Raw genomic sequence first — 26,008 nt, forward strand, 5'->3', positions numbered from 1 at the left:
CGTTGATGAAACCTTATAAATTTTTAAGCCAGACTCGATATTTTTAGACTACATCGTTTTGATTTAGATCAAGGTAGTTTTAAATATTAAGTATTTTTAGTGTTAAATAATTCAAAGATAGACCCTGAAAGAACAAATTAACTTTGCATAGGCCAGTGACAGAGACAGGCCTGTATAACTGAAGACCATTAAATTTGAGAGTAGTACCCCTTGATAAAGATCGATAATCTAGAGAATCTAGCCTTTCTAGGATAGGAAAGTCTAGATCTAGTCTCTATACTGACTATACATAGATCTATAGAACCTAGACTGCTTTGTTATAGATATCTTGAATAAATGTAGACTAGATCTGTAGAATCTAAATCGTTGGGTGACACTGCAGAATAACTCAGGAGTCAGTATGATAATGAATGTTGAGTCTGAGTATAATTTTAATTAAATCAAATCAATTTATCATGATTGAGTGACAAATCAGTATCAGCATCAGTGTATCAGTCATAAATATCATATAATTTTATAATAAATTAATAAATATTTGATATTATAGATCATTAGATGATAATAATCATCATAATAATATTGATATGAAATTTAATAATTCAAATATATAATAATAATAATACAGACTCTTAGATCTAGTTTTGATCTATCTAATTAAAATTAAATCTAATATTAATTTAAAAAAAATAATATAACAAGTCAAGTATATATATATATATATATATCTAGACCTAGGCTAGATCTAGAAATCTAGAGTTTTAATAATAAAGACAAGACCATACAACTATAAAAAATTATAAAAATTAAATCACTGTAAGTGTTTAAATTTTATTGAAATTTTCTAGTACAACTAGATTCTACTAGTTACTAGATTCTAGATCTATAAAATCTATATGTAGACTGTATAATACTATAGATCTATATACTTATATAGATTCTTAGTGATTCTAGATCTATCTATTGAAATCTATTATAATTATGAGATTTACTTTAGTATCTAGACTATAAAAATAGTAGACTATAAATTGTGTGTTTATTCTTTTATCGAGTCCAGAAATTGAGAGAGTGCTCAGCGAGTCTTAGGAGGAGGTGTGTTTTTTATATTTTGTTTTACATCTATACTTTAGATTAGTTTCAACTTAAGCGTCTGCTAATTTAGACTATTATATCTTGATCTAGACCCAGTAGTCTAGACTAGTAGGCCTAAGATCTCTAAGACTGTCACTGAGACAGTAGCGATTCTATATATATAGATTTAGATATATTTAATTTATTTTTATACAGACTAATGAGACACATGTATGTCACATACAAAATAATCATAAACAACTTATTTGTCTGGGATTATATTTGAGGAGAATCATTAGATAAATATAATATTAACTCTTTTAGTGCATATTATTTGGATAGAATAATAGAGTTTTCTAAGACAAACAAAATTCAAGTTTTAACAGTATTTGGTATCTCGCAATTGCTTTTAAAAGATAGATTCTTAAGTAATCCTCCATGAATATAGAAGCTGTTAACCTGATTTGACTTAAAGCCAAAACAAATTGTAACACATTTTACTGTTTTACATTTACCAATTCCTATTTTTTTTTAAAGTTCTCATAGACAGAGACGTTAAATATTCATCACAAATCTATATTCAAATTCAAAAAATATATTTTAAAATGTATGGGCCTGTCTCATTATAGAATAACTTTTCAGCTGGATTTCACAGTAGTATATCAATATAGCAATGCCGCGTCAATTGTCTCACTAACGTTTACAATATAAACTCAATGGAACTCAAACGCTAGTAATTGTAGCAAAACTGGGAATGACACTGGCTTAAAGATACATAGACATCTTCTTCTAAATAATGACACCAACAATCCAGTACTCATAAACTAGCATCAATACTCCTAAGCTGGCATCCTATAAAAAAAACAGCAGAATTCTAGCATCTAGACTTAAACTAAAAATTACAAATTGATTCCACCTAGAAAATAACTACTTATCAATGCCACTGAACAATGACTTCAATGGTTAGTTTTGCTTTGCTTTATAGTTTTCTAATAAGATTTTTCTGGGAAGTTACATAACTATTGACCCTTTCTGACCTTCTATCTTACTAAAGGAAGCTTTTTTTAAATTCTGCCAACTTGGTTCTAAAGATCAATATCTTTTCAAGGTCTTAAAGACTTTTCAGCCAAACAATAAACTCATATCTTGACCCCTATTTCCTTTCATGTTTTTAACACATACTGGTAAACGATGTGATTATTTTCCTGGTCAGTTCTCATTTGCTGATATAGTTGCTATGTGTGGGATTAAGCATGACATCACAATGAATTATATCTCTGCTGATTGAATAACTGTTTGTTAATATGTATTTATAAATTTTATATAGCGCTACTTTCATGCTTATAGCATGCTCAGAGCGCTTTTGGTCCAATTTCATTTGTGGACCGGTGGGGGGTATCTAGGAGTTGGTTTTCCATGCTGCCTTTAGGCGCTCAGTAAACACAACTCTGCCCGAGTCGGGTGTCGAACCCCGAGCACCCTTCTAGGTAGCCAAACCAAGTTCAAGCGCACTTAGCCTCTCGACCACGCTTCCCACTAATAATAGTAGAATAGAGTCAAGATCTGGAATCTTTTCTGTTATATTCTTTCCATCATGATTTTCCTATCATGTTTTTCCTCACCATTGTAAATTTACATGCACATAAGTTGTGTCATTTTGTTTTGGGGGTTTCTTCCTTTTTTAGCTGATTCTTGAAGCGGACTTGCCTTAATTCTCATTTTCTCTCCTCCCTTTTTTTGTTTCGTAAAAAAATAATTCGGCTGGGTTAACACTTTTCTAGCCTGATTTTCTTTTAAATATTTCACTGACCACAAAGGATGTTTTTTTTTAATTGACATAATAAAAATGTGGAATTCTTTACCTTACACCCCGTATCTCTTTTCGAGTCAGCGTGTAACACTAACATCAACTCACATGTTTCTTCTTCTAGTCAGATGATCTTTGTTCACCATTCTTGGCTTCGTTCATTCACCTCTTGTGCACCTAATTAAAAAATTCACAATAAAGAAAAAAATGTTTCTAATGTGATGGTCATTGCATCATCTGTAAAAGTGATCATTACCCCCCCCCCCCCATCTGTTTTAATTTAGTAAGTAAATTTTAGGTCTAACTCCCATTCAATCTTCTCCCAGTAAGGTAGAAAAGGATGTTGTCTTCTTTATACCTGGCCCTACTTGAATAATTTTTATTTAGTATGTTGCAGGTTCCTGCACAGACAATGTGCAGCTTCAAGACTTTATTCAGAACTTTATTAGAGAGAAAGTGAGTCTCTCAATCCTTAATTCAAAGAAAGTTTAAGCATCACGATGATTTCAAATATTTTGTTTTTTTAAGTTTTCGGTTGTGGTGCGGTAGGTTCAACATCTAACCTTTCCGGTCGAAACAGTCTATCCATGTTTAGAATCAATACCACACCTCATAGATTCAGTGTAATAAAGCTTTAGATGCTTGTGGTGCGGTAGGTTCAAAGTGTTGTAGACAGAAAATTGTGCTATCTTCTCTGCTAATTCATCCATTCTTGGCATGGGATAGGCGTCTAACAGCATAAATCTGTTGATTGTCTGGTTATAGTCAATGACCATACTTCTTTTTTGCCTCTCATTGGCTGTTATTAAAACCTGTGCCCTCCAGGGGGGATTTTGAAGGTTCTATTACTTACAAACACTAGGGCCGACAATCGAAAAAACAAATTCTCGTCACCAGTTTTCTTGTCTTTTAATGAATTGTTAGGAACAGTTAGAATACATCAAATATTTTTAGCTGATTTTTAAGATAACAGCAGCATTATATAATAGGACCCTGCCCTCCAAAAATAAAGTTTTTTTACCATCAAAAACAATATACACACAATGATTTTGCAGAGTTTAAAGTAAGTCGTTAATTATCTAGCATGATTAGATCAACACATAAATACAATTCATTTCTTCATTTTTGAAGGAGCATAGATAGATCTGTAATTTATAAATCCAGTGTTTTCTATTAGGGAAGAGGAAGGGGTGTGGTATATGTAATAACTTAAAAATTTAAGTGTAATGAAACAACAAATACTAGTATGCCAATAACATGGCTTTATTCGACAAAATTAGACTACAGTAAACAGTGAATGAAACCAGCACGTCTGGCATAACACTGATGCAGTACTATACACACACACACTGGACAACAAACACACACACTGGACATGACCTTCTGACACGCTAGACCAGGGGTTCTCAACCTGTGGGTCGCGACCCCCTTGTGGGTCGATTGACCATTTGCCAGGGGTCGCCTAAGACCATCGAAAATATGGATTGCTATTGCCTACTTTTCTATTGCTGTGTGTGTGGAGAGGGGGGTCGTGGCAGAGTAGGGGATTGTAAAAAGGGGTCGCCGAGCTTAAAAGGTTGAGAACCGCTGCGCTAGACGCACGCAGAAAATCAACTCAGTTACACTACATTAAGTCAACTTTCATTTCACATTGCCTTTTTTCTTTCCTCTCTTTTTTTTTGTTTTTGGACTTGTCATAAGCACTGGTACCACAATTCACAATTGGTATTACTGTCAATGTTGCACTAGATCTCATTAGACTCTGGTCTATGTTGTGTGACACTGTTTGTCCATTTGCATCATTACTAATAATGTTCACTACACTTTGACATCATGTAACTGAATTATTTGAAAGATTAACTGTTTTAGTCTGAGCTCTATAAGTAATTGTTTTCTTTTTTTTTTTTTTTTTTTTTTTTTTTTTTTTTTTTTTTTTTTTTTTTACTCATTTCTCTGTGAGCCTTTCATTTTATACAATACAAGCTGTAGTTAGATCTCTATCAAGCTTAGACATTTTGTGTTGTACATCTTTTAGTAGTAATTAAAATGAGTGTCATGGAGAAGTAAGAATTTAAAATCAGTTCACTTGATTGTTTTTAATCTTTTCGATTGACTACTGTATCTGTATCTTGATTGTTTTTGTCTACTCTGATTGATTATTTCATCAGGTATGCCAGGCTCAAACAATGTCATTCTTCAGGAAGAAAAAGGGTATCAACCAAAGAAAGAGAATTCTCTCTTTTGTTTTTACATACAATTTATCTAACATTTTTTCATTTTTTTTTTCTCAACAATTTTTTTTGTATGTTTTCTCTGTCCTAATACAGTTGACCTTTAGAATGTGATAATTATAAAGCTTTATTCTTATTAATTAAAAAAAACACAACTTTTGTATGACGCATTTATCTTGCTATAGCATACTCATTTAGTTATATTCCAATCTGTTGTGGGGCTGGGGGGTAATAAGGTCTCATTGTGGCCTTTAGGGCGTCAGCTAACACAACTCACCTTGAGTTGGGGTTTGAACTTGAGCCACCTTGTTAGGTAGCCAAGCAGTTTATGACACTCAGCCACACATTGTAGAAATTCATTCAGAATTCTGAAGGTCAATTAGATTAAAATTCAACTGGACTGCATTTTGTTGTGTTTAAAACATGTCTGACTTCTCCTGTAAACATATTGAAAATAAATCTTCTTTGGGCTTACATTAAGCTTGACTAACCCATCCATGTTCTAGCATTTTTACTATGCAGTAAAAAAAAATAAATCGTTATAAAATATTTAATGTATTGAATGGCTTTCATTATGTTGGCCATGATTTCAAATTTAACTGAATATTGCAATGAAAATATTAAATAAAAAACTATAGTTTGTGTGTGTGTCATAGTCATCAGACTGTGGTATAAGTATATCTTCTTTTAAAAATATCTGAGATTATCTCACATTTACCAAAGTTAGTATCACACTTGTTGTACAAATGCCTTTAATGCAAATTAAAGATCATTCGAAATTTACTAATGTCAATCTATTATATAATGTACACATCCAGAGTAAACTTGTAATGTTCGTGAATGTAACATACAGTCATCAGTCAGTCTTATTCTAGAATGACAATAATTTTTCTTCCTTAAATTTTTCTGTTACAGAGAATCATCGGTCATTACAGCGCTGGAGTTTATCACGCCACAATTTTATATATATGTATTTTTTAATAGTAAATAGATTTTCCATGTATATTTTTATCTGGGTACTCACTAGACTCTACTATGTGATAACTGGAATATTTTAAATTAAGACTTTTATGTAAATTACAAAAACTAAAAACTATTCTCTCCTTGGTGTCTAAATAAGAATCCTTTTTTTCTTTTTTTTTGTTGCAATGTTTGCATGCAAACTCATTGATCCAACTCTTATTTGGCATGCTAGTATTGGCTTGATATCTCATCTGGCATGCTAGTTATGGCTTGATATCTTATTTGACATGCTAGTTATGGTTTGAAAGGAATATTTTGATAAAATAAGTCTATACTCGGAGGTCTGACTCTAATGTAATTTTAAGACGCATCCAGAATGCAAACTGGGACAATTAAAAACCTGTACAAAGGGGCCAGATTTTTATATTAAAATGACAAGTATTAAGATTAAACTGTGGTATCGGAGTAAGGCGCAGTAAACTATGACTAATGATGTACTCAAAACACTGAAACTAAAATATTTTTTTTTCAAATTTTAGAAATTTATTTTTGTAATAATCTCTTTTATTAATAGCAATTTAGAGAAACATTTTTCTTAATGTTTGCTCTGTAACCAGAAACAGGATCTTGTATGATGGCTGTAACATAAACCATATTGTGAACTTGCAAATTTACTTATATAACTACCATTTTCTTTGTGGGAGATTTTAAAAAACTAATAATTCTACTGTCATGTTGTGGTTGTTAAATGCTTGTGCTTTATTTAATGAGTATATAATATCAAACCTAATACGCTCATAATACATAAACAAATGCTTCATTTCATAGGCCTAATTATTTTTTTATTTATTTTAAACAAGTGTCTTTCAAGTTTTAATTATAGTTTTAATTAGAATTTTATATTCAAACTCCCCCACACCACACAAAAAAACTAAATGTACATACCATTCTTACAACAAATTATTTTATTATAAACAATATAACTTTTAACTACTCACATTTATTACTTCTTAGGTGGATCCACCAAGGACAGCAGTAGAAAAACTGATTCAAAAAATAAAATGCCGCTGTTTCGCAGACAGAGTGAGAAGTGCCGTAAACGTCAGCAGGATCAGGAACTACTGGTAACCCAGTTTTATGATTTAGTTGACAAATTATTGTTTTTCCAAATTCTGCTCTAGAGTATATCAGGTGGAAAATGTTCTTTACAAATACAGTAATAATAATAATGATAATAATAATTACACCAACAAAACATTATAACTATAGAAAACCAAAATATACATTCACACCAGTCTCACTCATAATTTACATGCAAAATGTTTATACCTGATAGTTTCTATTTAATAATTTGATTGCCAGTGGAACAAAAGAGTTATTTTGTGTCTGTTTGTGTTGCTATCGGTGTCTTGTATCTCTTTTGTGATGGTAAAATCACAAAATCCTGACCCAATGGGTGACTTTTTTATTTCTAGAATCTTTTTAGCCTTTTTATGAATGTTTGTCTCAAACAGCTGCCCAAATGTGGTTTGTTTTTTTTGCCAATGACTTTACCAGCAGCATTTAGGATTTTCTGGAGTTTATTTTTATTTTTAATGTTCAGTTTGCCGTACCAGGCAGTGATATTAAAACTTAAAATATTGCAGATGTGAGCGTGATAAAACATAGCCAAGGCCTTTCAGCTAACATTAAATGAGGACATTTTTCTAAGTAATCGTAATCTTTGCTGCAAATTTTTGCTCATATATTCAGTATTTGCAGTAAAATTTAATTTATTGTCTAAGATAGTACCAAGGTGTTTAAAAGTTTTCACTGTTTCAATGGTCTCTCCGGTGACAGTAACAATATCCTTTTCCTTCTTTTCCCTACGAAAATCTATTATCATTTCTTTGTTTTTTTTGGTTTAAGTTGTATACATCACTAACCACTTAGATGTTCTCTGTCTGCTAAGTCATATGTGAAATTTTCACTTTGTTTAAAACGTTTGTTTAAACTTATGCTTTTATATAGTTTTGAAAGGTCAAAGTGCAATGGGATAATGGCGTCTCCATATTTTTTGTAACCCTACATTTTCTCGTAATAAGAAATGGATTTACAATTAGTAGATTTTAGTTCTCTTTTAAAATAGTATCTCAGTACACTGTTTAAGTAAATTAAACTATTTTAAAGTTTTATTATTATTTAATGTTATGTAAGTAAAGGTCCCCCATTTCAGACCTTGCAATCTATAGGGCAGATGTTAAGGCCATCTGTTTCTATGGTCAACAGTTAACAAGCAGGGAGTCATTTGGCCAGCACAACGACCAAACCGCCTTTACTTTCCCCAACTAAAGTTAGGTACCCATTAAGGCATTAGAGCATGGTGGACTCAAGGGTGCCCTAAAAATCCCGAAATTCAAAATCCCAGTCTTCACCGAGATTCAAACCGAGGACCACAGGTTCAGAAACCAAGTGCTTAACCACTCAGCCACCATGCCCCCTATGTAATGCTATATAAAACATTTGTTGAAATGATTGATCAAGACATTGTTGTTATTCACCCCAGGCTCAACAAGATCCTGAACCCAGATTTGATTTATCCTCTTGTGAACTAGTTGAGGTTAGTATGAGGAGGTATTTGTTTTAAGTTAAGAAAATAACCTTTGAAAAAGAATATAATTTTTAAGTGTGCATTTTCTTATTTGTATATCAATGTAAATGTTGTCAATAATGTCTTATGTTTATGTTGATTTTCTTGTAGTCTAGTTTTGCTTATGTGGATTAGGGCTTTATAGCAAAGTCTTCAATAGTCAAGCTAAATTGAATTGTGTTTCAGTCAAAGGTGGTTGTCTGGTTGTATGCTATACCCTCTAGACCAATGACTTGGCAGAATTTAAATCATTGGTTAACATGCATAACTAGATATGTGACATGTATGACGTAATCATTTTCTTTTTTGAAGTGACGTCTATATTTTATAAGACAAGATCATCACAAGTCTTGAGTTTAAACACTGCATAACACCATCCCCTGAAAGAGGTTGGGCTAGGACGTAATCATCTTCATTTCTGAAGGAATGATGGGAACTTAAACTCAAGTCAAGGAAATGAGTAATGTCATTGCCTAGTTCAGAATCTAATTAAACCATTTCATTCTCTATAAGGAATGACTCAGACACAAAGATAGGAATTTAGGATGCTAGTTTGAAAAAACAGTGTTACCTTGTTTGCGATGCTTAGATAAAAGTACACTTGACTATAATTAAAAAAACAATATAAAATATAACCTGCCATTGGTAATTATTAACATGCCATTGGTAATTATTAACATGCTAATGGTAATTATTAACATGCTAATGGTAATTATTAACATGCTATTGGTAATTATTAACATTCTATTGGTAATTATTAACATGCTATGGGTAATTATTAACATGCTATGGGTAATTATTAACATGCTATGGGTAATTATTAACATGCTATTGGTAATTATTAACATGCTATGGGTAATTATTAACATGCCATGGGTAATTATTATCATGTATGTTTCAGGTGCCCTCAGGCGTCTATGCTATCTGCAAGGTCTTACAGAAACAGGTGAGTGACAAGTCAATGAATGACTTTAAAAAAATATTCCCATAGTGATAAACTTTATTAGGAATACAATATCTATACTTGGTGTATCCAAATCACTCACCTCTTCGAACCTCCTACTCTACCATATCACTAGTAGTAATAGTATTATTATCTTCCTTTAGTAGGCTTGGTGGGCTTTAGTCTTTTTTTTTTTTTTAGATATGAGGGGGGAAGGTATTTAGGAAGATTTCCGTGCTGCTTTTAGATGCTTAGCAAGAGTCAAAGCTAAAACTACACAGAGAATAAAAAGTTTCTTGTATGCATTAAGATTTTAAATTGAGCCCATTCAATTAGCCGGCCACACAGCGTCTGCCACTTAATCTAAGTGTTGTATTAGTGTGTTTTTTTTTCTAAAAACTGTTCCATTGGTTGACTAGCTTGAAATTATGTAAGCCCTCTAAATGCTACTTTATTCAAGTGTTGTATTAGTGTGTTTTTTTTTCTAAAAACTGTTCCATTGGTTGACTAGCTTGAAATTATGTAAGCCCTCTAAATGCTACTTTATTCAAGTGTTGTATTAGTGTGTTTTTTTTTCTAAAAACTGTTCCATTGGTTGACTAGCTTGAAATTATGTAAGCCCTCTAAATGCTACTTTATTCAAGTGTTGTATTAGTGTGTTTTTTTTTCTAAAAACTGTTCCATTGGTTGACTAGCTTGAAATTATGTAAGCCCTCTAAATGCTACTTTATTCAAGTGTTGTATTAGTGTGTTTTTTTTTCTAAAAACTGTTCCATTGGTTGACTAACTTGAAATTATGTAAGCCCTCTAAATGCTACTTTATTCAAGTGTTGTATTAGTGTGTTTTTTTTTCTAAAAACTGTTCCATTGGTTGACTAACTTGAAATTATGTAAGCCCTCTAAATGCTACTTTATTCAAGTGTTGTATTAGTGTGTTTTTTTTTCTAAAAACTGTTCCATTGGTTGACTAACTTGAAATTATGTAAGCCCTCTAAATGCTACTTTATTCAAGTGTTGTATTAGTTTATATTTTTTTTTTTTCTAAAAACTGTTCCATTGGTTGACTAACTTGAAATTACGCTAGCACTCTAAATGCTAGTTGATTGTAGTTTTCTATTTTCCACTTGAAATAAAATATTTGCCTCTGTTCATCTCTTCAGGTTCTCTTACTTCATGACAATTGGTTGCATGGATTATCTGGTGGCGGAGACATCACAGACCTGAGTCTTCTTACTGTAAGTCAACCTTCATGAATTGGACACAAATATAAAGATTGACTTTCAAATAGGGTTAAAAAGAAAACTGAACACAGAAATGAACTAAATAGCCCATTATGTTCATTTTTGTTTCTGTAGTTGAATACATAATAAACTGGAAAGAAGAGCCTTTAAAAAGGGATTAAAAAAAAGAGATTTAATTAATACTTGTGTTGTCCGTCCATCCCAGTGGCACTAAAGCCCATGAAACACCCTGCGCTGCTAGGATGGTTGCCTGGTTTTGTGGCATGCACTATGAACTATTAAGTTGGGTTGCCTGAGTCAGCCAGGAAAACCAGTGACTTGGCAGAATTTAAGTCATTAGTTAACATGCATGACTAGATGCATGACGCGTAGGACATAATCATCTTCTTTTTTGAAGTAACGCCTGTATTTTATTAGATAAGAAAAGGAGAACTTGATGGTACCAGGTTTCAAAACTGCTGTCTTGTAGAATTTTAGGGCTAGGATCTACAATTCTGAAGGAACATTTAAAATATGTCAATAAAAACAAAAACAACTTCTGTCTCTTCCAATCTCTTCCAATCTCACCGGAACTTTGTTATTTCCATGCTCATACTTTAAGTTGTAGGGCTGATTATACGTTAAGCCTTCCTCTTTGTGGTGTCTTGTTTTTCTCCTATATACATGTGTACTATTTCACCTTTCTATTCTCTGACATTCTTTCAAGGTGACCTGCCAGATGTAATGTGTTTTCTGTTTTCTGGGTTTGTAAATTGTCATTCATGTATTCAATATATATCTTCTTCTTAGTAAAAGCCCTTTATAGTTATGTTTAAAATTTTTTGTTGGAGATTGATTTAGTTTCATTAGCAACTTTGTGTACTTGTGTATTTAGTGTCCAAGTAAATGACAAACTGAAATCACAGTACCCAACTTAGTCAAAGTACTCAAAGTACCTTCTAGTGACCCAACTTCGTCAACGTACTCAAAGTACCTTCTAGTGACTTCTTAACTTGGTGTACCAAAAACCAGTCCTTTAATTCTAACATTATGGCAGCTGTATCTTAAAATTGAATAAAAGAATTATTATAATAGCTTTTTATATAGCGCTACTTTCATGCTTATAGCATGCTCAGAGTGCTTTTGGTCCAATCTCATTTGTGGACCAGTGGGGGGAGGGGGTATCTAGGAGTTGGTTTTCCGTGCTGCCTTTAGGCGCTCAGTAAACGCAACTCTGCCCGAGTCGGGTGTCAAACCTCGGGCCCCCTTCTAGGTAGCCAAGCCAAGTTCAAGCGTACTTAGCCTCTCAACCACGCTTCCCACTAAATACATACATAATTTAAATACATACACCCACAAAGAAATAAAAGCACTGAAAATTATACTTTCGTGGCCTGCATATTTTCTTGGTCGTATTTACTCATACAACTTTTTGTAACTCCCAGAAACTTTGTTACCGTTAATATAAAAAGGGCTGTGTTTCTTTTCCCTGTGGATTTAGTTGCTCTTTCAGTACTGATCTAGCTACTAACTAGCTACTACTTTGACTCAATTACCAAACACTCATTCTGACTAGCACCACAGTTTGTTTTGGATTGAGTTTATCTGGATATTTTTGTTTTCCAGGTTCTAGATTTACACAGCAATGAACTGAAAGTGTTACCAGAAGAGATGGGAGCCTTAGTCAACTTAAAGGTGAGGACAAATTAGTTCTTTTCTGCTATTTCTGAACCAAATTGCATTGATTGATTGACTGATTGAAATGCTGTCAACAAGTATAAATAAAACAGAGAAAACAGGTTATGTTATGGTTATTTAACACATAAATTTTTTTATGATTACTGATTTCATATGGAAGTTAACACAACTTTTTTTCGGTCTATAAACCAAATAATTCTCAATAGTTTGTTCTTTTGTAAGACAGTGAAGTGTCTAATTCTTTAAATTAACAACTCTGTATCTTCATTTTTAATTGGACAAAATCTGAACAAAATCTGACATAAAAACCACAGCCTGATTTGACCTCAACTCTTGAGTTTCATTAGAGATGAAGGAAATAGTGCTTCAATATTTGAATTTGTAAAAATGTTTTAAGCATTTAGTGCCAGCTATTGTCCTATTTTCTTTTTTAACTTAAATTTTAGGATTGGTAAAAGGTTTATAAAAGTTTGAATTTTAGATGAATTTGTGGATACTTTTCTGTGACTGTGATGGGCCACTGTATTCACAACATTGCACCACACTAGTGTCAAGCATATCAGTTTTGTCTATGTCAAGTCTTGTTTCAGAATCAATTGGATTAAATGCTTAATTTCTCAATCTTAAGTACTGGGACTGATCGGACACAAAAGTTTGGAGAATGCTGATAAAATGCCTCCTTGTCTTATAAGCGTGGTCGAGAGGCCAAGTGCGCTTGAACTTGGCTTGGCTTGACTACCTAGAAGGGGGCTCGAGGTTCGATACTCGACTCGGGCAGAGTTGTGTTTACTGAGCACCTAAAGGCAGCGCGGAAAACCAACTCCTAGATACCCCCTCCCCCCCCCAACTGGTCCACAAATGAGATTGGACCAAAAGCGCTCTGAGCATGCTATAAGCATGAAAGTAGCGCTATATAAAAGCTATAATAATAATAATAATTGTTGGATTGACTTCTAACATTGAGTTATGAACAAACTGATCTGATTCCTTTTGTTTAGATATTAGATGTTTCTGACAACAATTTAAAAGATCTGCCCAAGTCTTTGTCTGAGATTCCATTTTTACAGACTTTAAATTTAAGAAGTAAGTCTAGCCTCAATATATTATGCATAGTTTAAAGTGATTAATAATAATAATAATAATGTCAATGTCTGCGATTCCAAAGATTAGGGATGAGTTAAGTGTTTCACATGACTATGCGTATCCATATGAGATTTTTTTTGGGGGGGGGGGGGGGGGTTTGATTAACTAATAATGCTTACCATATAACTTCTGTTGACTAAGAAATTAGTGGATGGTTCTTATACAGTGGGGTAGCTAGGGTGGGGGGGGGGGGGAGCGGGGAGAACCTGACCCTTACTTAAGAGGTCCCCAAAATGAGTGTTTTTTTTACATTAAAATTAAATATTATGCAAAATGCATGGGCCCCTAAAGAGGTCAAGTCCCTCGGGCCTCCAAACAATGGAAAATTCCTAGCTATGCCCCTGTTCTTATGTACATATGTCTTGATATAGAGTGATATGGAGTGGAGAGAATTTGAAAATCCTCCTGTACCCCTACTTAAGAGGTCCCCAAAATGAGTGTTTTTTACATTAAAATTAAATATTATGCAAAATGCATGGGCCCCCAAAGAGGCCAAGCCTCCCCCTGGGGCCCAGAACAATGGAAAATTCCTAGCTATGCCCCTGTTCTTATGTTCATATGTCTTGATATAGAGTGATATGGAGTGGAGAGAATTTGAAAATCCTCCTGTACCCCTACTTAAGAGGTCCCCAAAATGAGTGTTTTTTACATTAAAATTAAATATTATGCAAAATGCATGGGCCCCTAAAGAGGTCAAGCCCCTCGGGCCTCCAAACAATGGAAAATTCCTAGCTATGCCCCTGTTCTTATGTTCATATGTCTTGATATAGAGTGATATGGAGTGGAGAGAATTTGAAAATCCTCCTGTACCCCTACTTAAGAGGTCCCCAAAATGAGTGTTGTGTTTTTTACATTAAAATTAAATATTATGCAAAATGCATGGGCCCCTAAAGAGGTCAAGCCCCTCGGGCCTCCAAACAATGGAAAATTCCTAGCTATGCCCCTGTTCTTATGTTCATATGTCTTGATATAGAGTGATATGGAGTGGAGAGAATTTGAAAATCCTCCTGTACCCCTACTTAAGAGGTCCCCAAAATGAGTGTTTTTTACATTAAAATTAAATATTATGCAAAATGCATGGGCCCCTAAAGAGGTCAAGCCCCTCGGGCCTCCAAACAATGGAAAATTCCTAGCTATGCCCCTGTTCTTATGTTCATATGTCTTGATATAGAGTGATATGGAGTGGAGAGAATTTGAAAATCCTCCTGTACCCCTACTTAAGAGGTCCCCAAAATGAGTGTTGTGTTTTTTACATTAAAATTAAATATTATGCAAAATGCATGGGCCCCTAAAGAGGTCAAGCCCCTCGGGCCTCCAAACAATGGAAAATTCCTAGCTATGCCCCTGTTCTTATGTTCATATGTCTTGATATAGAGTGATATGGAGTGGAGAGAATTTGAAAATCCTCCTGTACCCCTACTTAAGAGGTCCCCAAAATGAGTGTTTTTTACATTAAAATTAAATATTATGCAAAATGCATGGGCCCCTAAAGAGGTCAAGCCCCTCGGGCCTCCAAACAATGGAAAATTCCTAGCTATGCCCCTGTTCTTATGTTCATATGTCTTGATATAGAGTGATATGGAGTGGAGAGAATTTGAAAATCCTCCTGTACCCCTACTTAAGAGGTCCCCAAAATGAGTGTTTTTTACATTAAAATTAAATATTATGCAAAATGCATGGGCCCCTAAAGAGGTCAAGCCCCTCGGGCCTCCAAACAATGGAAAATTCCTAGCTATGCCCCTGTTCTTATGTTCATATGTCTTGATATAGAGTGATATGGAGTGGAGAGAATTTGAAAATCCTCCTGTACCCCTACTTAAGAGGTCCCCAAAATGAGTGTTGTGTTTTTTACATTAAAATTAAATATTATGCAAAATGCATGGGCCCCTAAAGAGGTCAAGCCCCTCGGGCCTCCAAACAATGGAAAATTCCTAGCTATGCCCCTGTTCTTATGTTCATATGTCTTGATATAGAGTGATATGGAGTGGAGAGAATTTGAAAATCCTCCTGTACCCCTACTTAAGAGGTCCCCAAAATGAGTGTTTTTTACATTAAAATTAAATATTATGCAAAATGCATGGGCCCCTAAAGAGGTCAAGCCCCTCGGGCCTCCAAACAATGGAAAATTCCTAGCTATGCCCCTGTTCTTATGTTCATATGTCTTGATATAGAGTGATATGGAGTGGAGAGAATTTGAAAATCCTCCTGTACCCCTACTTAAGAGGTCCCCAAAATGAGTGTTGTGTTTTTTACATTAAAATTAAATATTATGCAAAATGCATGGGCCCCTAAAGAGGTCAAGCCCCTCGGGCCTCCAAACAATGGAAAATTCCTAGCTATGCCCCTGTTCTTATGTTCATATGTCTTGATATAGAGTGATATGGAGTGGAGAGAATTTGAAAATCCTCCTGTACCCCTACCTAAGAGGTCCCCAAAATGAGTGTTTTTTACATTAAAATTAAATATTATGCAAAATGCATGGGCCCCTAAAGAGGTCAAGCCCCTCGGGCCTCCAAACAATGGAAAATTCCTAGCTATGCCCCTGTTCTTATATTCATATGTCTTGATGTAGAGTCATATGGAGTGGAGAGAATTTGAAAATCCTCCTGTACCCCTACCTAAGAGGTCCCCAAAATGAGTGTTGTGTTTTTTACATTAAAATTAAATATTATGCAAAATGCATGGGCCCCTAAAGAGGTCAAGCCCCTCGGGCCTCCAAACAATGGAAAATTCCTAGCTATGCCCCTGTTCTTATGTTCATATGTCTTGATATAGAGTGATATGGAGTGGAGAGAATTTGAAAATCCTCCTGTACCCCTACTTAAGAGGTCCCCAAAATGAGTGTTTTTTACATTAAAATTAAATATTATGCAAAATGCATGGGCCCCTAAAGAGGTCAAGCCCCTCGGGCCTCCAAACAATGGAAAATTCCTAGCTATGCCCCTGTTCTTATGTTCATATGTCTTGATATAGAGTGATATGGAGTGGAGAGAATTTGAAAATCCTCCTGTACCCCTACTTAAGAGGTCCCCAAAATGAGTGTTGTGTTTTTTACATTAAAATTAAATATTATGCAAAATGCATGGGCCCCTAAAGAGGTCAAGCCCCTCGGGCCTCCAAACAATGGAAAATTCCTAGCTATGCCCCTGTTCTTATGTTCATATGTCTTGATATAGAGTGATATGGAGTGGAGAGAATTTGAAAATCCTCCTGTACCCCTACTTAAGAGGTCCCCAAAATGAGTGTTTTTTACATTAAAATTAAATATTATGCAAAATGCATGGGCCCCTAAAGAGGTCAAGCCCCTCGGGCCTCCAAACAATGGAAAATTCCTAGCTATGCCCCTGTTCTTATGTTCATATGTCTTGATATAGAGTGATATGGAGTGGAGAGAATTTGAAAATCCTCCTGTACCCCTACTTAAGAGGTCCCCAAAATGAGTGTTGTGTTTTTTACATTAAAATTAAATATTATGCAAAATGCATGGGCCCCTAAAGAGGTCAAGCCCCTCGGGCCTCCAAACAATGGAAAATTCCTAGCTATGCCCCTGTTCTTATGTTCATATGTCTTGATATAGAGTGATATGGAGTGGAGAGAATTTGAAAATCCTCCTGTACCCCTACTTAAGAGGTCCCCAAAATGAGTGTTTTTTACATTAAAATTAAATATTATGCAAAATGCATGGGCCCCTAAAGAGGTCAAGCCCCTCGGGCCTCCAAACAATGGAAAATTCCTAGCTATGCCCCTGTTCTTATGTTCATATGTCTTGATATAGAGTGATATGGAGTGGAGAGAATTTGAAAATCCTCCTGTACCCCTACTTAAGAGGTCCCCAAAATGAGTGTTTTTTACATTAAAATTAAATATTATGCAAAATGCATGGGCCCCTAAAGAGGTCAAGCCCCTCGGGCCTCCAAACAATGGAAAATTCCTAGCTATGCCCCTGTTCTTATGTTCATATGTCTTGATATAGAGTGATATGGAGTGGAGAGAATTTGAAAATCCTCCTGTACCCCTACTTAAGAGGTCCCCAAAATGAGTGTTTTTTACATTAAAATTAAATATTATGCAAAATGCATGGGCCCCTAAAGAGGTCAAGCCCCTCGGGCCTCCAAACAATGGAAAATTCCTAGCTATGCCCCTGTTCTTATGTTCATATGTCTTGATATAGAGTGATATGGAGTGGAGAGAATTTGAAAATCCTCCTGTACCCCTACTTAAGAGGTCCCCAAAATGAGTGTTTTTTACATTAAAATTAAATATTATGCAAAATGCATGGGCCCCTAAAGAGGTCAAGCCCCTCGGGCCTCCAAACAATGGAAAATTCCTAGCTATGCCCCTGTTCTTATGTTCATATGTCTTGATATAGAGTGATATGGAGTGGAGAGAATTTGAAAATCCTCCTGTACCCCTACTTAAGAGGTCCCCAAAATGAGTGTTTTTTACATTAAAATTAAATATTATGCAAAATGCATGGGCCCCTAAAGAGGTCAAGCCCCTCGGGCCTCCAAACAATGGAAAATTCCTAGCTATGCCCCTGTTCTTATGTTCATATGTCTTGATATAGAGTGATATGGAGTGGAGAGAATTTGAAAATCCTCCTGTACCCCTACTTAAGAGGTCCCCAAAATGAGTGTTTTTTACATTAAAATTAAATATTATGCAAAATGCATGGGCCCCTAAAGAGGTCAAGCCCCTCGGGCCTCCAAACAATGGAAAATTCCTAGCTATGCCCCTGTTCTTATGTTCATATGTCTTGATATAGAGTGATATGGAGTGGAGAGAATTTGAAAATCCTCCTGTACCCCTACTTAAGAGGTCCCCAAAATGAGTGTTGTGTTTTTTACATTAAAATTAAATATTATGCAAAATGCATGGGCCCCTAAAGAGGTCAAGCCCCTCGGGCCTCCAAACAATGGAAAATTCCTAGCTATGCCCCTGTTCTTATGTTCATATGTCTTGATATAGAGTGATATGGAGTGGAGAGAATTTGAAAATCCTCCTGTACCCCTACCTAAGAGGTCCCCAAAATGAGTGTTTTTTACATTAAAATTAAATATTATGCAAAATGCATGGGCCCCTAAAGAGGTCAAGCCCCTCGGGCCTCCAAACAATGGAAAATTCCTAGCTATGCCCCTGTTCTTATATTCATATGTCTTGATGTAGAGTGATATGGAGTGGAGAGAATTTGAAAATCCTCCTGTACCCCTACCTAAGAGGTCCCCAAAATGAGTGTTGTGTTTTTTACATTAAAATTAAATATTATGCAAAATGCATGGGCCCCTAAAGAGGTCAAGCCCCTCGGGCCTCCAAACAATGGAAAATTCCTAGCTATGCCCCTGTTCTTATGTTCATATGTCTTGATATAGAGTGATATGGAGTGGAGAGAATTTGAAAATCCTCCTGTACCCCTACTTAAGAGGTCCCCAAAATGAGTGTTTTTTACATTAAAATTAAATATTATGCAAAATGCATGGGCCCCTAAAGAGGTCAAGCCCCTCGGGCCTCCAAACAATGGAAAATTCCTAGCTATGCCCCTGTTCTTATGTTCATATGTCTTGATATAGAGTGATATGGAGTGGAGAGAATTTGAAAATCCTCCTGTACCCCTACTTAAGAGGTCCCCAAAATGAGTGTTGTGTTTTTTACATTAAAATTAAATATTATGCAAAATGCATGGGCCCCTAAAGAGGTCAAGCCCCTCGGGCCTCCAAACAATGGAAAATTCCTAGCTATGCCCCTGTTCTTATGTTCATATGTCTTGATATAGAGTGATATGGAGTGGAGAGAATTTGAAAATCCTCCTGTACCCCTACTTAAGAGGTCCCCAAAATGAGTGTTTTTTACATTACAATTAAATATTATGCAAAATGCATGGGCCCCTAAAGAGGTCAAGCCCCTCGGGCCTCCAAACAATGGAAAATTCCTAGCTATGCCCCTGTTCTTATGTTCATATGTCTTGATATAGAGTGATATGGAGTGGAGAGAATTTGAAAATCCTCCTGTACCCCTACTTAAGAGGTCCCCAAAATGAGTGTTGTGTTTTTTACATTAAAATTAAATATTATGCAAAATGCATGGGCCCCTAAAGAGGTCAAGCCCCTCGGGCCTCCAAACAATGGAAAATTCCTAGCTATGCCCCTGTTCTTATGTTCATATGTCTTGATATAGAGTGATATGGAGTGGAGAGAATTTGAAAATCCTCCTGTACCCCTACTTAAGAGGTCCCCAAAATGAGTGTTTTTTACATTAAAATTAAATATTATGCAAAATGCATGGGCCCCTAAAGAGGTCAAGCCCCTCGGGCCTCCAAACAATGGAAAATTCCTAGCTATGCCCCTGTTCTTATGTTCATATGTCTTGATATAGAGTGATATGGAGTGGAGAGAATTTGAAAATCCTCCTGTACCCCTACTTAAGAGGTCCCCAAAATGAGTGTTTTTTACATTAAAATTAAATATTATGCAAAATGCATGGGCCCCTAAAGAGGTCAAGCCCCTCGGGCCTCCAAACAATGGAAAATTCCTAGCTATGCCCCTGTTCTTATGTTCATATGTCTTGATATAGAGTGATATGGAGTGGAGAGAATTTGAAAATCCTCCTGTACCCCTACTTAAGAGGTCCCCAAAATGAGTGTTGTGTTTTTTACATTAAAATTAAATATTATGCAAAATGCATGGGCCCCTAAAGAGGTCAAGCCCCTCGGGCCTCCAAACAATGGAAAATTCCTAGCTATGCCCCTGTTCTTATGTTCATATGTCTTGATATAGAGTGATATGGAGTGGAGAGAATTTGAAAATCCTCCTGTACCCCTACCTAAGAGGTCCCCAAAATGAGTGTTTTTTACATTAAAATTAAATATTATGCAAAATGCATGGGCCCCTAAAGAGGTCAAGCCCCTCGGGCCTCCAAACAATGGAAAATTCCTAGCTATGCCCCTGTTCTTATATTCATATGTCTTGATATAGAGTGATATGGAGTGGAGAGAATTTGAAAATCCTCCTGTACCCCTACTTAAGAGGTCCCCAAAATGAGTGTTTTTTTACATTAAAATTAAATATTATGCAAAATGCATGGGCCCCTAAAGAGGTCAAGCCCCTCGGGCCTCCAAACAATGGAAAATTCCTAGCTATGCCCCTGTTCTTATGTTCATATGTCTTGATATAGAGTGATATGGAGTGGAGAGAATTTGAAAATCCTCCTGTACCCCTACTTAAGAGGTCCCCAAAATGAGTGTTGTGTTTTTTACATTAAAATTAAATATTATGCAAAATGCATGGGCCCCTAAAGAGGTCAAGCCCCTCGGGCCTCCAAACAATGGAAAATTCCTAACTATGCCCCTGTTCTTATATTCATATGTCTTGATGTAGAGTGATATGGAGTGGAGAGAATTTGAAAATCCTCCTGTACCCCTACCTAAGAGGTCCCCAAAATGAGTGTTGTGTTTTTTACATTAAAATTAAATATTATGCAAAATGCATGGGCCCCTAAAGAGGTCAAGCCCCTCGGGCCTCCAAACAATGGAAAATTCCTAGCTATGCCCCTGTTCTTATATTCATATGTCTTGATGTAGAGTGATATGGAGTGGAGAGAATTTGAAAATCCTCCTGTACCCCTACTTAAGAGGTCCCCAAAATGAGTGTTTTTTTACATTAAAATTAAATATTATGCAAAATGCATGGGCCCCTAAAGAGGTCAAGCCCCTCGGGCCTCCAAACAATGGAAAATTCCTAGCTATGCCCCTGTTCTTATATTCATATGTCTTGATGTAGAGTGATATGGAGTGGAGAGAATTTGAAAATCCTCCTGTACCCCTACTTAAGAGGTCCCCAAAATGAGTGTTGTGTTTTTTACATTAAAATTAAATATTATGCAAAATGCATGGGCCCCTAAAGAGGTCAAGCCCCTCGGGCCTCCAAACAATGGAAAATTCCTAGCTATGCCCCTGTTCTTATGTTCATATGTCTTGATATAGAGTGATATGGAGTGGAGAGAATTTGAAAATCCTCCTGTACCCCTACCTAAGAGGTCCCCAAAATGAGTGTTTTTTACATTAAAATTAAATATTATGCAAAATGCATGGGCCCCTAAAGAGGTCAAGCCCCTCGGGCCTCCAAACAATGGAAAATTCCTAGCTATGCCCCTGTTCTTATATTCATATGTCTTGATATAGAGTGATATGGAGTGGAGAGAATTTGAAAATCCTCCTGTACCCCTACTTAAGAGGTCCCCAAAATGAGTGTTTTTTTACATTAAAATTAAATATTATGCAAAATGCATGGGCCCCTAAAGAGGTCAAGCCCCTCGGGCCTCCAAACAATGGAAAATTCCTAGCTATGCCCCTGTTCTTATGTTCATATGTCTTGATATAGAGTGATATGGAGTGGAGAGAATTTGAAAATCCTCCTGTACCCCTACTTAAGAGGTCCCCAAAATGAGTGTTGTGTTTTTTACATTAAAATTAAATATTATGCAAAATGCATGGGCCCCTAAAGAGGTCAAGCCCCTCGGGCCTCCAAACAATGGAAAATTCCTAACTATGCCCCTGTTCTTATATTCATATGTCTTGATGTAGAGTGATATGGAGTGGAGAGAATTTGAAAATCCTCCTGTACCCCTACCTAAGAGGTCCCCAAAATGAGTGTTGTGTTTTTTACATTAAAATTAAATATTATGCAAAATGCATGGGCCCCTAAAGAGGTCAAGCCCCTCGGGCCTCCAAACAATGGAAAATTCCTAGCTATGCCCCTGTTCTTATATTCATATGTCTTGATGTAGAGTGATATGGAGTGGAGAGAATTTGAAAATCCTCCTGTACCCCTACTTAAGAGGTCCCCAAAATGAGTGTTTTTTTACATTAAAATTAAATATTATGCAAAATGCATGGGCCCCTAAAGAGGTCAAGCCCCTCGGGCCTCCAAACAATGGAAAATTCCTAGCTATGCCCCTGTTCTTATATTCATATGTCTTGATGTAGAGTGATATGGAGTGGAGAGAATTTGAAAATCCTCCTGTACCCCTACTTAAGAGGTCCCCAAAATGAGTGTTTTTTACATTAAAATTAAATATTATGCAAAATGCATGGGCCCCCAAAGAGGCCAAGCCTCCCCCTGGGGCCCAGAACAATGGAAAATTCCTAGCTATGCCCCTGTTCTTATGTTCATATGTCTTGATATAGAGTGATATGGAGTGGAGAGAATTTGAAAATCCTCCTGTACCCCTACTTAAGAGGTCCCCAAAATGAGTGTTGTGTTTTTTACATTAAAATTAAATATTATGCAAAATGCATGGGCCCCTAAAGAGGTCAAGCCCCTCGGGCCTCCAAACAATGGAAAATTCCTAGCTATGCCCCTGTTCTTATATTCATATGTCTTGATGTAGAGTGATATGGAGTGGAGAGAATTTGAAAATCCTCCTGTACCCCTACTTAAGAGGTCCCCAAAATGAGTGTTGTGTTTTTTACATTAAAATTAAATATTATGCAAAATGCATGGGCCCCTAAAGAGGTCAAGCCCCTCGGGCCTCCAAACAATGGAAAATTCCTAGCTATGCCCCTGTTCTTATGTTCATATGTCTTGATATAGAGTGATATGGAGTGGAGAGAATTTGAAAATCCTCCTGTACCCCTACTTAAGAGGTCCCCAAAATGAGTGTTGTGTTTTTTACATTAAAATTAAATATTATGCAAAATGCATGGGCCCCTAAAGAGGTCAAGCCCCTCGGGCCTCCAAACAATGGAAAATTCCTAGCTATGCCCCTGTTCTTATGTACATATGTCTTGATATAGAGTGATATGGAGTGGAAAGAATTTGAAAATCCTCCTGTACCCCTACTTAAGAGGTCCCCAAAATGAGTGTTTTTTACATTAAAATTAAATATTATGCAAAATGCATGGGCCCCCAAAGAGGCCAAGCCTCCCCCTGGGGCCCAGAACAATGGAAAATTCCTAGCTATGCCCCTGTTCTTATGTTCATATGTCTTGATATAGAGTGATATGGAGTGGAGAGAATTTGAAAATCCTCCTGTACCCCTAATTAAGAGGTCCCCAAAATGAGTGTTTTTTTACATTAAAATTAAATATTATGCAAAATGCATGGGACCCCTAAAGAGGTCAAGCCCCTCGGGCCTCCAAACAATGGAAAATTCCTAGCTATGCCCCTGTTCTTATGTTCATATGTCTTGATATAGAGTGATATGGAGTGGAGAGAATTTGAAAATCCTCCTGTACCCCTACTTAAGAGGTCCCCAAAATGAGTGTTGTGTTTTTTACATTAAAATTAAATATTATGCAAAATGCATGGGCCCCTAAAGAGGTCAAGCCCCTCGGGCCTCCAAACAATGGAAAATTCCTAGCTATGCCCCTGTTCTTATGTTCATATGTCTTGATATAGAGTGATATGGAGTGGAGAGAATTTGAAAATCCTCCTGTACCCCTACTTAAGAGGTCCCCAAAATGAGTGTTTTTTTACATTAAAATTAAATATTATGCAAAATGCATGGGCCCCCAAAGAGGCCAAGCCTCCCCCTGGGGCCCAGAACAATGGAAAATTCCTAGCTATGCCCCTGTTCTTATGTTCATATGTCTTGATATAGAGTGATATGGAGTGGAGAGAATTTGAAAATCCTCCTGTACCCCTACTTAAGAGGTCCCCAAAATGAGTGTTGTGTTTTTTACATTAAAATTAAATATTATGCAAAATGCATGGGCCCCTAAAGAGGTCAAGCCCCTCGGGCCTCCAAACAATGGAAAATTCCTAGCTATGCCCCTGTTCTTATGTTCATATGTCTTGATATAGAGTGATATGGAGTGGAGAGAATTTGAAAATCCTCCTGTACCCCTACTTAAGAGGTCCCCAAAATGAGTGTTTTTTTACATTAAAATTAAATATTATGCAAAATGCATGGGCCCCCAAAGAGGCCAAGCCTCCCCCTGGGGCCCAGAACAATGGAAAATTCCTAGCTATGCCCCTGTTCTTATGTTCATATGTCTTGATATAGAGTGATATGGAGTGGAGAGAATTTGAAAATCCTCCTGTACCCCTACTTAAGAGGTCCCCAAAATGAGTGTTGTGTTTTTTACATTAAAATTAAATATTATGCAAAATGCATGGGCCCCTAAAGAGGTCAAGCCCCTCGGGCCTCCAAACAATGGAAAATTCCTAGCTATGCCCCTGTTCTTATGTTCATATGTCTTGATGTAGAGTGATATGGAGTGGAGAGAATTTGAAAATCCTCCTGTACCCCTACTTAAGAGGTCCCCAAAATGAGTGTTGTGTTTTTTACATTAAAATTAAATATTATGCAAAATGCATGGGCCCCCAAAGAGGCCAAGCCTCCCCCTGGGGCCCAGAACAATGGAAAATTCCTAGCTATGCCCCTGTTCTTATGTTCATATGTCTTGATGTAGAGCAAGACTTTTGGTCACTCACTATGTTGTTATGTCTTGATTCACAGTAAAGTTTTTGCACTCAATATCTTTTGTCTGCCAGAGAATAAATTCAAAGTGTTCCCAGAGCCAGTGTTGAGACTGAAATGTTTGAGAACCCTGGACATATCATTGAATGAGGTAGACACCCTGCCAGTCAAACTGTGTTATGTCAAGGCTCTGGAGATGCTTGTGTTAGATGCAGAGAATATGAAGTTTCCAACACAAGGTTAGTTGCCTGTGACACATTTTTTTTTTTTTTTTGCTTGATTAGCAGTAGAGTTTAGAACTGACCAACATTGAACAAACAATAAAGGGAATAGAAAAACACATAATAGAAAATCCCATTTCTAAAAACTTAGTATTTGTTTCTGCAATACCAGAAGATCATAATCTTTACCTTTCACACACTTGGTCCTCACTTCCCCCTTTTTTATTCATTAGTATTGTAGGTCTGCACACATCTTCTCACTTGTCCACACATCTTCTCACTTGTCCACACATCTTCTCACTTGTCTACACATCTTCTCATGTCTACACATCTTCTCATGTCTACACATCTTCTCACTTGTCTACACATCTTCTCATGTCTACACATCTTCTCATGTCAACACATCTTCTCATGTCTACACATCTTCTCATGTCTACACATATTTTCACTTTTCAACACATCTTCTCATGTCTACACATCTTCTCATGTCTACACATCTTCTCATTTCAACACATCTTCTAATGTCTACACATCTTCTCATTTCAACACATCTTCTAATGTCTACACATCTTCTCATGTCTACACATATTTTCACTTTTCAACACATCTTCTCATGTCTACACATCTTCTCATGTCTACACATCTTCTCATTTCAACACATCTTCTAATG

The 26,008-nt window shown here is 36.1% G+C and overlaps 1 protein-coding gene across 6 annotated transcripts in view; it reads left to right on the plus strand.

Moving 5' to 3' along the window:
• Window positions 1–213: 213 nt before the first annotated feature.
• Window positions 214–26,008, plus strand: part of LOC106062713 (E3 ubiquitin-protein ligase LRSAM1-like) — a 52,907-nt gene continuing 27,112 nt past the window's right edge. The window contains exons 1-10 of one of the 6 annotated variants that reach the window (XM_056040171.1): window positions 214–394; window positions 1,050–1,089; window positions 5,044–5,086; window positions 7,084–7,193; window positions 8,615–8,668; window positions 9,600–9,644; window positions 10,802–10,876; window positions 12,488–12,556; window positions 13,558–13,642; window positions 25,192–25,356. In XM_056040171.1, coding sequence (XP_055896146.1) covers window positions 5,062–5,086; window positions 7,084–7,193; window positions 8,615–8,668; window positions 9,600–9,644; window positions 10,802–10,876; window positions 12,488–12,556; window positions 13,558–13,642; window positions 25,192–25,356 — 628 coding nt within the window. In that variant the 5' untranslated portion in view covers window positions 214–394; window positions 1,050–1,089; window positions 5,044–5,061. The remainder of the gene's footprint in view (window positions 395–1,049; window positions 1,090–5,043; window positions 5,087–7,083; window positions 7,194–8,614; window positions 8,669–9,599; window positions 9,645–10,801; window positions 10,877–12,487; window positions 12,557–13,557; window positions 13,643–25,191; window positions 25,357–26,008) is intronic. The other 5 variants (XM_056040170.1, XM_056040173.1, XM_056040176.1 and 2 more) reach the window with 5 other exon arrangements.

This window comes from Biomphalaria glabrata, chromosome 9, assembly GCF_947242115.1.
Source record: "Biomphalaria glabrata chromosome 9, xgBioGlab47.1, whole genome shotgun sequence".
Classification (NCBI taxonomy): domain Eukaryota; kingdom Metazoa; phylum Mollusca; class Gastropoda; family Planorbidae; genus Biomphalaria; species Biomphalaria glabrata.